General features: G+C 49.6%; 1 protein-coding gene across 1 annotated transcript in view; it reads right to left on the reverse strand.

The window, feature by feature from the left end:
* Window positions 1-3,755: 3,755 nt before the first annotated feature.
* RUVBL1 (RuvB like AAA ATPase 1) overlaps window positions 3,756-13,839 on the reverse strand; it is a 41,815-nt gene continuing 31,731 nt past the window's right edge. The window contains exons 9-11 of the mRNA XM_038565469.1: window positions 9,650-9,752; window positions 5,314-5,405; window positions 3,756-4,160 (exon numbers count right to left, since the gene is read on the reverse strand). Of these exons, the coding sequence (XP_038421397.1) occupies window positions 4,001-4,160; window positions 5,314-5,405; window positions 9,650-9,752 (355 nt within the window). The 3' untranslated portion in view covers window positions 3,756-4,000. The remainder of the gene's footprint in view (window positions 4,161-5,313; window positions 5,406-9,649; window positions 9,753-13,839) is intronic.

Consider the following 13,839-nt stretch of genomic DNA (forward strand, 5'->3'; position numbering starts at 1 on the left):
AAGGGGGGCTTGGCCTGGCCGGGCCCTGCCTACCGCTGGGCTGGAACCGGGGCGCTGCCACTCGTCCCCTCGAGCCACTCCAGCCCTGGCTGGGCCTCGGGGATGGGAGGGGCAGCACATTGGTTCTGCAAGTTGTGGACACAGAGGGAAAAGCTCATGTCTTGGCCAGTTCTCTCCTCTGCTCTAGACCTTGCGTGGCCCTGAGCGGGAGCTTGTCCCTCTGGGCCTCAGAGAAGGGTCCAGAAACCTGGGATTTCTAGGCCTTTCCAAGGGCCCACTGCCTGAGCTAGGGAGGGGTGGGGCCCAGCCAGCTTCTGCCTCCTGTTGGATGAACTATCTTCTCTTCTCCCAAGTGGGGTAAGGCTTGGGAACTCTGCTGAATTCTAGTATTTGGCATGCATGATGCAGCCACACAGCACCTCACCATGTCCCCACATCCATCTAATGGGATACAACTGCCCCCCCCTTATAGATGAGGAAACCTAAGCTCAAAGGAGGCGGCCTCATCAGGACCAAGGAAGGGCTAAACCCAATCAAAACCACATCCCTGTGGGCCATGTGCCCAGAACCTGGCTGCTCCTGTCCCCCACCTGTCACCAGTCTGGGACCCCTTTAACAGCAGGAGGGACCAGCTGCGCATCTCCAGGACTGGCCCTGGGGCGGGGGGGGGGTGCAGAGAACTGCGGCGGGGTGGCCAGTTACTGCTTTCCTGGCCAAAAGCCCACGGACCCTGGGGTCAGATACGGAGACCAGCAGGGAGCACACCACCACTGGGCAGCTCGGTTTTATTAGAAAAACGTTGAGGAAGGTTTGCTCGCCAAGTCCTTTTCTGGTGTGACACTTCCATCTATCTGTTTAGTCCTAAAAAACACAACATCGTTTTAAGCAGTCCAGGGAGAACACCCTAAGAGGCGTGGTGGTGAGCAGGCATTTGGGCTGCAAAGGGCTGGGGGCAGGACTGGGGGCACGGGTCCTTCAGGAGCCCTTCCACATTCCTAGGCGTCTCTGCAGCTTCAGGGCCATTAGCCCAAGAAGCGAGCTGGGATTTACATGCAAACACTCCCCCTCGGAGCCCAGTGGGCTTGCCCGGGGAGGCCAGAAAGCCAGGGCCCAGAGCCTGGAATAGCAGCAGCCTCTTCTATGACCAGCCCCCACCCTGACTCACTTTAATATTACAACAATTTTTCACGCCAGAGCTGAAATAGTGCAAAAAATGGGGCTGCTGTAATTGTTGTTAGATTGTGTGTCAGCCTGATAAGATGTAACAAATATTTTCCTCCCCACCAGGGTCTGTTTCCCTCTTGGTAATGGATGGAGAAACTTCTCATAGTCGGCGAGGGATTGGTTGTAAAAACTTCGCCTGGAAGATTAATGTAATAATCACAGGCCTTGCTGGAAAAAATAGAAGGAAAATTAAAATAACCCAACCTTCCTACCTATCCAGAACCATCTCCCTCACTGGAGCACAGATGAGCGAGGTGGGCCAGCTCCCTAAGCACCGCCAAGGCCAGGATCCCTGAGGAGCAGGACCAAGGGGCTATGACCACACACCCCCTCCTCACCAAGACTGCTCTGGCCATCGGGGATCCCTGAGCAGCTGCAAGGACTGTCCTAACCTGTGCCTTTGACGTTTGCCAGCATCACTGCCGCTAGCCTGCTCCTCAAATGCTGTGGAAGGTTTGGGGGCTGCGGGAAGAGATCCCTCTGGGGCAGAGCCACTGTCCTCACACCTGACCCTGCTCACCTCACCTGTCTGCTACAGGGCTCGGACTGCGAAGGCCTTGCCGACCACTCACACACTGAGGCACGTGGTATGGCCAGGGGGTGATGAGCCCGGAGTCTAGCCAGTCTAACTAAATCCTGGTTCCACCTCTTACTAGCTAGGCAGGTAACTAAACCTGCACCACTCTCTTAGGGCCACAGGGCCACCGTGAGAACACAGAAGGAAACGGAAAGCAGTGACACAGGCTCTAGTACTTAATAGCTCTTGCCACACCTTAGATGTGTGATTTTTTTTTTTAAAGATTTTATTTATTCACGAGAGACACAGAGAGAGAGAGAGAGAAAGAGAGAGGCAGAGACGCAGGTAGAGGGAGAAGCAGGCTCCATTCAGGGAGCCCGACGTGGGACTCGATCCCTGGTCTCCAGGATCAGGCCCTGGGCTGAAGGCAGTGCTAAACCACTGAGCCACCGGGGTGCCCGTGATTCTTCTTTACTCATGTGCCTTGAGGTGGGAGGAACCAGACCCAGGCACCAGCAGAAAGGACATGGGCAGCCGGGCAGGCTGCAGTGCTCAGCCGGGACTTCAGGAAGCGTCCCACCATCCCCCAGCAAACTTGGGTCTCCTCACCGCCCCCCCAAGACCCCATGGGGGCAATTCCCTCAAGGGCCAGGCCACAGAAGATCCAACAGGGACTGGCAGGGGCTTCCTGAGGGCGGAAGTGTGGCCAGGGAACTCTTGGGAGGCCCTAGATGGACGCCCACAGCATGACCTCAGCCCTCTTGCCTGCCGCATCCCATACATGCTCAGGTGGGCTATCACTCCTGGGACACCAGTAGCGCCTGCCCCACAAGGCCCTCATGGCTAACTGGGATGCAAGCCCTGACTGGATCAAGATCCCTGTCTTGGTTGGTTCCCTCTCCTGCACATTAAGAGCACAGAAACCCTGCCCATGTGGGCAGAGAACCAAATGATGAGCCTTTACTGAGGCTTGGTGGCTATGCCAGATGACAAGGACCAGACGGGCAGAGGGAGGGAGCTGTGGCTCATCCTAGCAGATGGAATGTTCCACTGTGGTGTCTGTCAGGGCTGCCATTTCCCTTCCTCTCCAGGGGCTGAAAGCCCCACTCGGTGGACAAACGTGTCAGAGGGACACAGGAGCCAACCAAAAGAGCGCTCAATGGCCAAAGACAGAAAATAACAGTATTGGATTATAACCCCAAGTATATACGTATCCCTGATCCATACTGATATGCACGATGGAGTAAATACACAAATGGGAGAGAATGGGGAGAACAGATCCCTCCTGTACAGAATCCCGGAGAATTTATGTAGATACCCTGGCTTTGGGGAGAGGGAGCAGGGGGGCGCCTGGGCGGCTCAGTCCGTTACGCATCTGCCTTGGGCTCAGGTCATGATCCCAGGTCCTGAGATCGAGTCCTGTATCAGGCTCCCTGCTCAGCAGGCAACCTGCTCTCCCTCTGCACCTCTCCCCCATTCACCCCTGTGCACTCTCTTTCTTTCCCCCAAGTAAATAAATAAAATCTTAAAATAAAAAAGAGAGATGGAGCAGAACTCCCCAGCCTTACACGGGGGTTGTACTTAGGACTCCTTCCAAAGAGGACAATACATTGGGGGACAAGAAAAACCTGACGCCCAGTACCACAGCCAGGTAACTGCGGCCCGCTGTCAACAGCATGAGGCCATGCTGACACACACACACACCCTCGATGCGGTGTGACAGCAATGGCACCACACCTCTGTGGTCTGCCAAGAACCCACGACCCCAGGTAATTGTGAGAAAGACATCACCAAACCCCGCTGAGGAACTCGACAGCGCTCCTCCACCAGCAGGTCAGCAAAAACCACGATTGGGGAGGGCCCCACAGATTAACACCGGCTCATCAGACGGACAGTACAGTAGGACGTTAACCAGGCAAAGCGGGGCCTCCCTGTACGGTCTTCGCAACAATCCTAGAAATCTATATCTGTTCTAAAATACAAAGTTTATTTTTAAAAAATTAAGAGAAACAGGTAATCAAAATAACCTACAAGATTTTATTAGAAAACACGCCAGGTGAGGCAGGGTTCCTTCAAAGCCACTGCAGAAGTTACGATAATTTAAAAAGACCCTTTCCCCACTGAACTGGTGGTGCCGCCAGCCACGGCCGAAGGGGGACAGAGCTGAGCGCAGTGCGAGCCCCCCCCCCCCCCCCCCCGGCCCACAGGCTACACCCAGCCAAGCCCTCCAGGTGTCTCTCGAAGGGAACCTTGGCCGTCTCACTTCATGTACTTATCCTGCTGGTCAGCCAGGATCTTGGCCGAGGACTTGGCATCGTAGAAGAGCTCACTGATCTCCTCGACGTGCTCTTTCTCGATGCTGTCCTTCCCATTGATCTTAGCCAGCAAGTTGGCGGGGGTGAGGAGCTGCACGGAGTACCTGGAGTGACAGCGGCCAGGGCAGGAGTGAGATGGGACGCAGGGGAAGCCCCCTTGCCACACCAGCAAGACCTGTTGTCGCGACCCCATCAGGAGGGCCACAGGTCACCAGCATGACACATCATAGCCCCAAATCTCAGTCAGTGTACAAGTTCTCTGACAGGCTGTAACTGCACTGCTACGTGAAAGAGGCCACAGGGGCGTCTGGCTGGCTTAGTCGGTAGAGCATGCAACTCTTGATCTTGGGGCTGTTTGAGCCCCGTATAGGGGGTAGAGGTTACTTAACAAAAAAATCTTTCTGGGGCACCCGAGTGACTCAATCAGTTAAACATCCAACTCGATCTCAGCTCAGGTTTTGATCTCAGAGGCATGAGTTCAAGCCCTATATTAGGTTCCATACCCAATGTGGAGCCCCCTTAGATATTAAGTAAAATATTTAAAAAGGGGGTGGGGGGACACAAACTGTGGTACACACAGGTGCAAGCCAAGTGAACATGGCAGGCAGATGAACACACAGTCAAAAAAGGCACCTTCTCCCTGCAAAGGCATGAAACTCAGAGGAGTTTTTAAAGCCCTGTTCCCCCAAATAAAACAGCTTGCAATTCTGCTTCAACCTGGAGCAAGGAATAGACTCAAAGGAAAACAGGGAACTAGGGACTGGTTAGGGGCTATGAGATCAGTCAGGACACTGAGAGGGGCATCGTCTGCATAAGCAGTTGGCTTTGGGCCACTGGTGAAGAGTCAGGAGAGCAATCTGTGTCCACATTCCTCCTTCCCCCTCCCCTAAACCCATTCCCACCCTCCGCACCATGAAGAGCCCCTGGCCAGTGAGCCATCTGCTTTCGACCCTGATCTCCGGATTGTCCATCTCCTCCACCACAGAGGCTGGTAAGCTCTCCACACAGGGGACCATCTGCTCCGGGACAGGGGACCTAACCTGTCACTCTAGCTCTATAAGCACCATCACCTAAATATTCTGCATTCTAAATCACAGTGCCTAGGACAACCTCCGTCAAAGCAGTGAGAGCAGACGTGGTCCTGTGCCTTATGAGAGGGACCTGCCTTTATGCCCCAGAATGGGCCTGACGGTGGCCCCAGAGGGCTGCTGGGCAGGCACCAGCAGGTGGGGAGCAGCTCTAGGCAGATGTGCTCACCTCAGAGTCGTCTTGGTACCAATCTCCCCCAGGTGGTTCAGTGCCTCCTCACTGATGTTGATTCCTTCTGTCTGGGCTCGGATTTTAATGATCTTTTGGAGGAAAAAGACCATGATCAACAGTGACCAACCAAGTGTCCCCTTTAACATGTGCTTTAAAAACAACTTTGTCCCATGTGTCTTGTCCTGCATCATCGGTGCCAAAGAGGCCCAAATCCAGGCTGGAAGGGCAGAGAGCTGGCCTCCGCCCAGGACTGCTGGCCTTGCACACATCCGGGCACTAGCCACACGACATTCTGTGTGAATAGCTTACAGCCAGAGTTCACAGTGACTAGAAGGTGGCTGGTACCCCTCAAAGCATGTGCCAGGGTGGCTCAGTGCCTGCCTCCTCAGCCTCCCTAATGCAGTCCCTAGATCTAGAGAACACAGGCCCCTCAGAAACCTGCCACGGGCTCCCTCAAGGGCTCTAACCTTCCTCCCCAGCATGGCACCACCACCTACAAGCACTCAGGGAAGAGACATCTTTTATTTGCTTGATAAATACGAAGGTTAAATAAATCAAAAAAGTTACTTTTAAAGATTTACCAGCCCTCATAACATCACTCGGAGATATCTAATCTATCATGAAGAAGCTGATGCTTGTTGCAGTTTGAAGATCCTGGTGAAGTTGGAGGGGAGGCAAGCTGGCGGCGGAGCTGCTATAACACAAGTGGCACCGGGATCCTGCAGGCGCACCAGCACTGAGTGATAAGGGGCAGCTGGGATAATGATGTTGTGTGTTGGGGAGCCGAGATAACTCGAGGACTTCGAGCCTCATATAATACAGGAATTTTTCACTTTGGCAGCTTCGTAAACAAGATATCATGAAGCCCTTGTTTAAATTAAAGCCGTAAAAACACCCGAGGTAGAGGCATAGGAAACGGGAAAGACTGAGCCCCTAGCAAAAGCCTTGTAAGGGGAAGACAGGGACCAGAGGCTTAGGAGCCGGACTCTTTGCACTAGCCCTGCGGCTCTCAGGCAGACACCTGTGGGGGCAGGCAGCTCAGTGTCTGGAACTCTGGCAAGGGCACTTGGCATATCAGCTGCTGTGAATGGGAACGTCCTGCTCCAGAGGAAAGCCAGGATTCGCAGAACTGGACCAGGGCAGGGACCAAGATAGATGAGGTCACATGAGCCAGGGCAGTTGGACCCTCTGCCGCAGGCCACTGGTGCCACCAGGGCAGAGGGCAGATGTCCGCAGGGAAATTTCATTTGGTCAAAAGAGACTCAGAACTTAAGACTTCTGTGTGAAATGTCCCCAATTTCTAAATGTTGGCAACTTGCTCAAGTAATTCATAGAACTTTTCTGTTCAGCCAGTGGGCTGCGGGTACGACCTCTGTCAAGACTCTTAGCTTGTGCATGAGGAGTTCCACCATCTACGGTTGAAAGCTAAATGTAGCCAAGAAGAGAGAAGTTACTGGATAGGCATAAGGATGGCACAAAAAGGAGCTGGGAGAGAGATCCCTGCTCCTGGCTCCAATCACAGGACTCCTCTCTGACCACAACAGCCAGAGCCAGGTAGGTTTGTGCTCCAACAGAAAAGGGCTTTTCACTGACAGCTGGAATTAAAGAAACCTCCAGCTCCTGCCAAGAAAAATGTCCTCCAGGGGCCATCCGAAACTCTGAGATGCAAATACTAAATCTGGGAGCCTGGTCAAGGGAGAGCTTTAGCCCAGAGCAACTGGCCTTCAGCGAGTTGCACAGCATTTGAAAGTTGGGCTTCAGGAATGTCAGGGCCACTCCACGCTCTCTCTCTCTCTCTCTCTCTCTCTCTCTCTCTCGAGGTCAGAGCAATCCCAAGAGCTCCAGTTTCAGACTGCTCAGAAACGGACAGTTCATAAATTAGATCTTTAATCATTTAATAACCTGCAAGGATAGTTTATGAGGGTGTCGGCACTGATGGCAGAGTACACAAGTTACATTTACTTTGTTTTTTAAAAAATCTACCTCAGGCTCCAGTAAAAATGCTGAGGTTATCCCTTGAACCCACCAGAACAAAGCAATGCTCATCCTGGCAGCTGGTCTGACCTCTGCTCACACAAGAGAAAGCCTGAAAAGAGGCCCTCCTGATTGAGCAAAGATGGGAACCAGCCCAGGAGCCAGAGGCATACTGCAGAACAGTCCAGGAGAGCTCAGACCGAGCGCTCAACAAAGGTGAGGCAACAAAGGTGAACTGGAGGCAACCAAAGTGAACTGGCTCTGAGTAGGGTCCCAGCTCAGCAGCTTATCTCTGTGACCACAGGACCCTCGTCGTTCGGGAGCTTCAAAGCCCGGTTACTGGGAGCTGCTGTAAGGCTCCCAGCAGGTGACAGTGAGCACCTATAAGTAATTAGTAGCAGTAATAATAGCTGCGCTGGGACAAAGGATGGCCAGCCTAGTCCCCTCTCTCCTGTTAGTCACTTAGTCCTCAAAACAACCTGGAAAAGAGAGAGCGGACCTTCCGGAGGACGAAGGCAGCCAAGGACCACACAGGTACGCCAATAGCTCAAGTCACTAGGCCATGAAGCACCATGAGGCTGCCCTCCACGGTAAGGATGGGGATGTGACCAACCTCTCCTTTGCTTCTGCCTATGCTTCTGTTCAGTGAATGCCTTGGCTTCAACCTAGCATTCATCTAGGAGCCGGAGACCATGATCTGGTGACAAGGCTCCGGCCATGGACACTGTGTCCTAAACAATGTGCCACGGCCACCCTGTACTGTCACCACTCTGGTGTTCTGTTGGTCTCCAGCTCCCTGCATCACCACAGTACTGGCGAGTGCTGGTCAAGAATAAACAGCAGCAGGGTCGGGCTAGGGGGCCACGGGGAGCAGTGGGACTGCCAGGGAGTGCCCTGGACAGGCCCTCTGAGCTCCCAAAAGAAAGCCCTGCTAACAAACTGCCACTGGGAATCCACCTCTAACTGAGCTACTTCTAGCAAGTGGGAGCTGGTGGCCCCAGTGATTAAGAACATGGGCTTCTAGACCAGGCAGCCTGGACTCCAGTTTGTCAGTCCTGTCACCTACTGGCTTTATGAACTTGGGCAGATAAGTGGGCCTGGGTCTCCTCATCCTCATCTTTAAGAATACAGTGATAATAGCTCTCCCACCTCACAGGTACTGGGGATCAAATGGAATTATGCTGGCTAAGCACGCCCATGGTTTTAGCATGACATCCAATAAAGAAGACCTGCAGTATGTGAGAGGAGAGGGTCAAGGCACAGCCTGTCGACACATCAGTGCGCCCCTGGTCCACCTGCCCCGTAGCCACCCAGACCCACAGTGAGAGATCTAAGTTGGCAGCAAGACCCTCTGGGGCAAGGGTGGGCAGGGCAGGAGCACAGCAGTGCTGCTCAGTGGGACACCTACCTACGGCATAACCTATCACTGTCTGGTTCTGCATCCTGGACTTGCCACTCAGGGACTAAGCCATCCACAGGAAGAGGGATGTTCAAGGACTAGCTGGCAGTACCAGTAAGAGGACTAGAAATTCTAAGTGTAAAGTGCCTGCGCATGTGGTGTTTCAACTCCAGATCAAGCAAAAGACAGTCCCATAGGGAGACCTGGGACAGGGCCCCTTGGGGTAAGGCCTGACCTCAGACACTCGTGTCATCTCCCACCTCAAGCTTAATGCAAATTCAGCTTGCATGGAATTTGAGCATATACTCTGTGTCAGATACACCTCCTTCAGCCTCTTACAGGCTGGTTTTAGGACCTCCACTTCCCGGTGCCCCTCTAAGCTGTATGACCCTGCTTCACCATCATTTCTATGGCCTCCACAGTCCCCAGAAAACCTACCACTAGTCACACTGGTCACAGCAGGTAGGCCCTCGCTCCCCTCCAGCTTTTGTGCCCTGTTGGAGCCAGCCTGCTATGGGTTCTGGTGGGACAGAGCACTTGGCTTCACCTACTCAGAAGAGGCCTCAGACAGGGCCTGGCCTGGACAGCAAGAGCTACCACTAAATCCTATTTTACTGGCTCTGTCCTACATCATGGGTGCCCTCCATGATGGCTGTCCTCAAGTTGATTTTTTCACTATGCCTTTCCTAAAATTTAAAGAATGGATATAGTAGTGGAGACAACAGCCAAGACCACAAGCAGCTAAGGTTTGGAAACACCTCAGGCAATGTCTCATCAGCCCACCCGTCTTTCAGATGGGGAGACTGAAGGTCTGGAGGACTGTGACTTGCCCAAGGCCAGCAGGTGAAGTGCTGGGATGTGGTGGGAGCCAGGCCTGTGCTGTAGATACTGGCACAGCACCAGGGAATGCTGGGAACAAATGAGGGGAGAAGAGGGAAGGGTGAGGGAAGAGAGACTCACCTGTTTCATTTCCTGTGGGGTGTACAGCATGGTCCGGATGATCATCACACGGTCCAGAAGGTCAAGAGGAATGCCATGAGGAGAAGTGATGTCCTCAGTACCTCTGCAAGGGTCCAAATGATCACATCACCCAGGCCTCTCTGAGATCAGAAACTAGACACTGGAAACATAGCTGAGGTACTCACAATGACAAAGCAGCCAATTCACATCCTGAGTTAAGCCATGACCACAAAGTAAACAAACTAACATTCAGGTGGTATAAAAAACAACTTCATTGTTTTAGCAAATATCAATATAAGAGGAAATTTTGGGAAAGAGGAAAAAAAAAAACACCTAAAATCCTATTAAAAATATTCATATAGGGCAGCCCCGGTGGCGCAGCAGTTTAGTGCCGCCTGCAGCCCAGGGTGTGATCCTGGGGACCCAGGATCGAGTCCCGCGTCAGGCTTCCGGCATGGAGCCTGCTTCTCCCCCTCTGCCTGTGTCTCTGCCTCTATCAGTCTCTGAATAAATAAATCTTTTAAAAAAAAATTCATATAGATATTTACCAAATTTTCATAAAGATGGCTTTCTAAGTCACACTAAGTGTGTAGATTTCTTGCTTTTGTCCATGTTTTTTCAGTCTTAATAATCCATCAAGGGGGCACCTGGGTGGCTCAGTTGGTACAGCATTTGCCTTTGACTTGGGTCATTATCTTGGGGTCCTGGGATAGAGCCCTGTGTCAGGCTCCCTGCGCAGCGGGAAGTCTGTTTCTCCCTTTGCCCTTCCCCACCCCCCAGCTCATGCATGTGCTCTCTCACTCACTATCATTCATTCATACATACATAATTAAATACCTTAAAAATAATAATAACTCATCAAGTATTTTCCTTAACAAAACTGTTGAACATTTAGGTAGTTTCCAATTGTTGCTATTATTAATGATGTTTGATAAGCAATTTCATGGCATGAACATTTCTTCAGCAAATTTCAGAGTGCCTGACACAATCTGGAATATCTATTTGAATAAATGAATGAGTGAACTAATTTACAAGCTACATGAGTGATCTGATCTCACTGCATTGTAACCAGCACAGGGTATTCTAATTCTTAAATATTTTGCTGCTTTAATGGTTTAGAAAAAGAAAGGGTGACACTCTGAATTCACATTTCCTTGATTACTAATGAATCATTTGAATGTTTCCCTTATATCCATTAATCATTTTCTTTCTTTTGGGAATTAATCGTGTCCTTTGTGTCTCCGTTTCTCTCAAATCCATAGCTAAACCATACGCGAAGAGTGGCCCCAGAGAGGAGCCCTGTCAATCCATGAGGCCAACAAGACACCAGCTGTCCCACAGGATGTGCGCCGAGCAAACCTCGTAGCACACGAGGTCGGCTTCCACACAGTGTCTGGAAGCCCAATGTGCTCTGGGCTCCTGCTCCAGAGTCCAGAAGTCATAGCAGCAGATCCACATCAGCACTGTCTCTGACATTCCCACACTTAGGCCAGACTGCAGAGCCTAGGGCCCTAACTTATCAATAGAACAGCAAATAAGGCAGGTCATTTGGATTTAGTTGTTAATATTATCAGAATATTCAGTTTCAATTATAAGTGAGCATTCAAGAAATACAGCTTCAGTAAAGAAATCTAGCTGTTAAAATCCTATCCAGTCAGTTGAAGTATAAATTTCTCTTGGAAATTCTTTTTTTTAGATTTTATTCATTTATTTGGGAGAGAGAGACAGATAGCAAGAGAGAACATGAGCTGGGAGGAGGAGAAGCAGCCTCCCCGCTGAGCAGGGAGCCCGATGTGGCGCTCCATCCCAGGACCCTGAGATCATGACCTGAGCCGAAGGCAGATGCTTAACCAACTGAGCCACTCAGGCGCCCCTCTCTTGGGAATTCTTTAAAAGATCTTAACATTGCCATGTTAAAATATCCCAAACTCTGTAACACTCATGGTAAATTATCTTCGATTCAGACGTAAAATGTTAGAAGAAAAACGAAGCACTCCCTAATCAAACTTCAACACTGCAGAAGAGCCACCAGGTCCCTGCAGGCTCAGCCTGGATGTGTGAACTTAATGTGAAGATGAGAAATGACAGAGCTTTGAGGCAGATTACATGCTTATGAGCAACACTGAAATATGCTATTAGGAGATGTGGGAGAGACTGTGACCATTATAGAAATTAACAAGGACACATGCAAAGAGACATGTAAATCAACAAAACGGAATATTACAAAGCCCTTTGTCCAGGGAGATGGTGTTGTACTAGTTGCCCCTCCATGGAGAGGTGGCTGAAACGAAGAATTTATTGTGTATGTAACTCAGGAGAGTTTCTGTATGATCGCCTCCTTACACATAGAAGACACTCAGATGAGAAACCTGTGTATGTTCTGATATTAAGAACCAAGGATTCTTGCACTCCTGAAAGGAGCTGATTTGCAGATAACCTACAAATTCTTAAGCTAAAGGGCATTTTTGTTTTTCTCCAACCTTTCCAATAAAGGTGCTCACCAAAAAACAAAGAACTCTTTTCAGGCCATCTGCTCTATTATTTTTTTTTTCTAGATAATTTCTGATTTTTTTCTTTTAATTGAATTTGATGTTTCCTTTTTTAATGCAAAAAAAAAAAAGGAAAAAAGAAAAAAATTCTTATAGTTTTGAATCTACAAAACTAAAAATTTAAACAAAAAAGTCTGCTCAAAGGTTGTTAAGCATTTTTTTAGGAATTAAAGCCAAAACATATGTCTAAGCTATGAATCTCAGGTACAAAGTTTCTTTTAGAAAACATGCTAGTAAATGGTTTCTGGGATTCTACTCTGCAAGAGTCCCACAAAAGGGTCTGTCACATGGCTTGTGAAATGAGCCAGGGAAGGGAAGCCCTACTTAGCAGTGCTCCTTGTGGGTGATGAGTCCAGAAGGAGCTCTCTGTTCAGAGCAATCACTATTTGACAAGGCCGCCGTAACTATCATATTAGATTATAAAATTGCTAATAATAAACTAATAATTACATTTTGGCTAAAATTGCAGGTTTATTCTTGTACCCAGAGACTTCTTTCTGGCTCTGGTGTCAGCCCAATATTGATTTCACCATTAGGCCATTATGACAATTGTTCAAACTGTGTTAATGCTGTGCCTCTTCCAGATATACAGTTTTGGGCTATGATGCCATAGGCCTAATTCTATCCAATATGGGGATCCAATATGGTCTATCTGCAAGAACATAGTCATTGCACTTCTTGAAATTTATCATACAGCTACACTTACAAGTGCAAATGGTTGACTCATTTGCGAATGCTTCCATCTTACAACTCAGGGTTCCTCCACTGAGACACTTTGACATTATGGACCAAGTTTTTTGGAGGGGATTTTCCTGTGCATGTAGGATGTTCAGTAGCATCTCTGGCCTCTACCCATTAAATGCCAGTAGCACCCAAAGTCATAACAAGTATAAATGTCCCCGGCTGAGAATCATTGCCTGACTGCTTCTTTACATAACCCGTGACTGGAGGGACACAGATAAAGCTTTTCTGATGACAGGAAGCGTAGTGGATAACACCTCTCTGGGTAATATGAAGGGTAACTCCCCTAAATGTACTGCCCCCTGGCTCTGTGGACACAAGACCAAGAGTACTAAGAAATCCATTTGCTTTTTTGATGAGGTTGCCCAATGAAAACCCAACAGTCGATGAAAAACAAACGGTCCTGGGACAGCTGGACATCCACATGTAAAAGAGTGAAGCTAGACATACTTCTTCCTTATACTATATACAAACCAATTTTTTTTTTAAGATTTTATTTATTTGAGAGAGAGGAGGGAGGAGTAGAAGGAGGGAGAGAGTGAGTGATCACAGGTGAGCACAGAGGGAGAGGGAAAAGCAGACTCCCTGTTGAGCAGCATCCGATGTGGGACTTGATCCGAGGACCCAGAGATCATGACCTGAGCCAAAGGCAGACACTTAACCAACTGAGCCACCCAGCGCCCCTATACTATATACAAAATTAACCACAAATGATCATAAACCTTAGTATAAGAGCTAAAAGAGACTACAGAACGCTTAGAAGAGCTCACAGGTATAAATCTTTGTGCCTTAAATTAGTCATGGTATCTCAGCTATGAGACCAAAAACACACACAACCAAAGAAATAACAGGAAACTGGACTGTATCAAAACTTAAAGATACTCTCAAGAAACTGAAAAA

This window comes from Canis lupus, chromosome 20 (assembly GCF_011100685.1).
Source record: "Canis lupus familiaris isolate Mischka breed German Shepherd chromosome 20, alternate assembly UU_Cfam_GSD_1.0, whole genome shotgun sequence".
Lineage (NCBI taxonomy): Eukaryota > Metazoa > Chordata > Mammalia > Carnivora > Canidae > Canis > Canis lupus.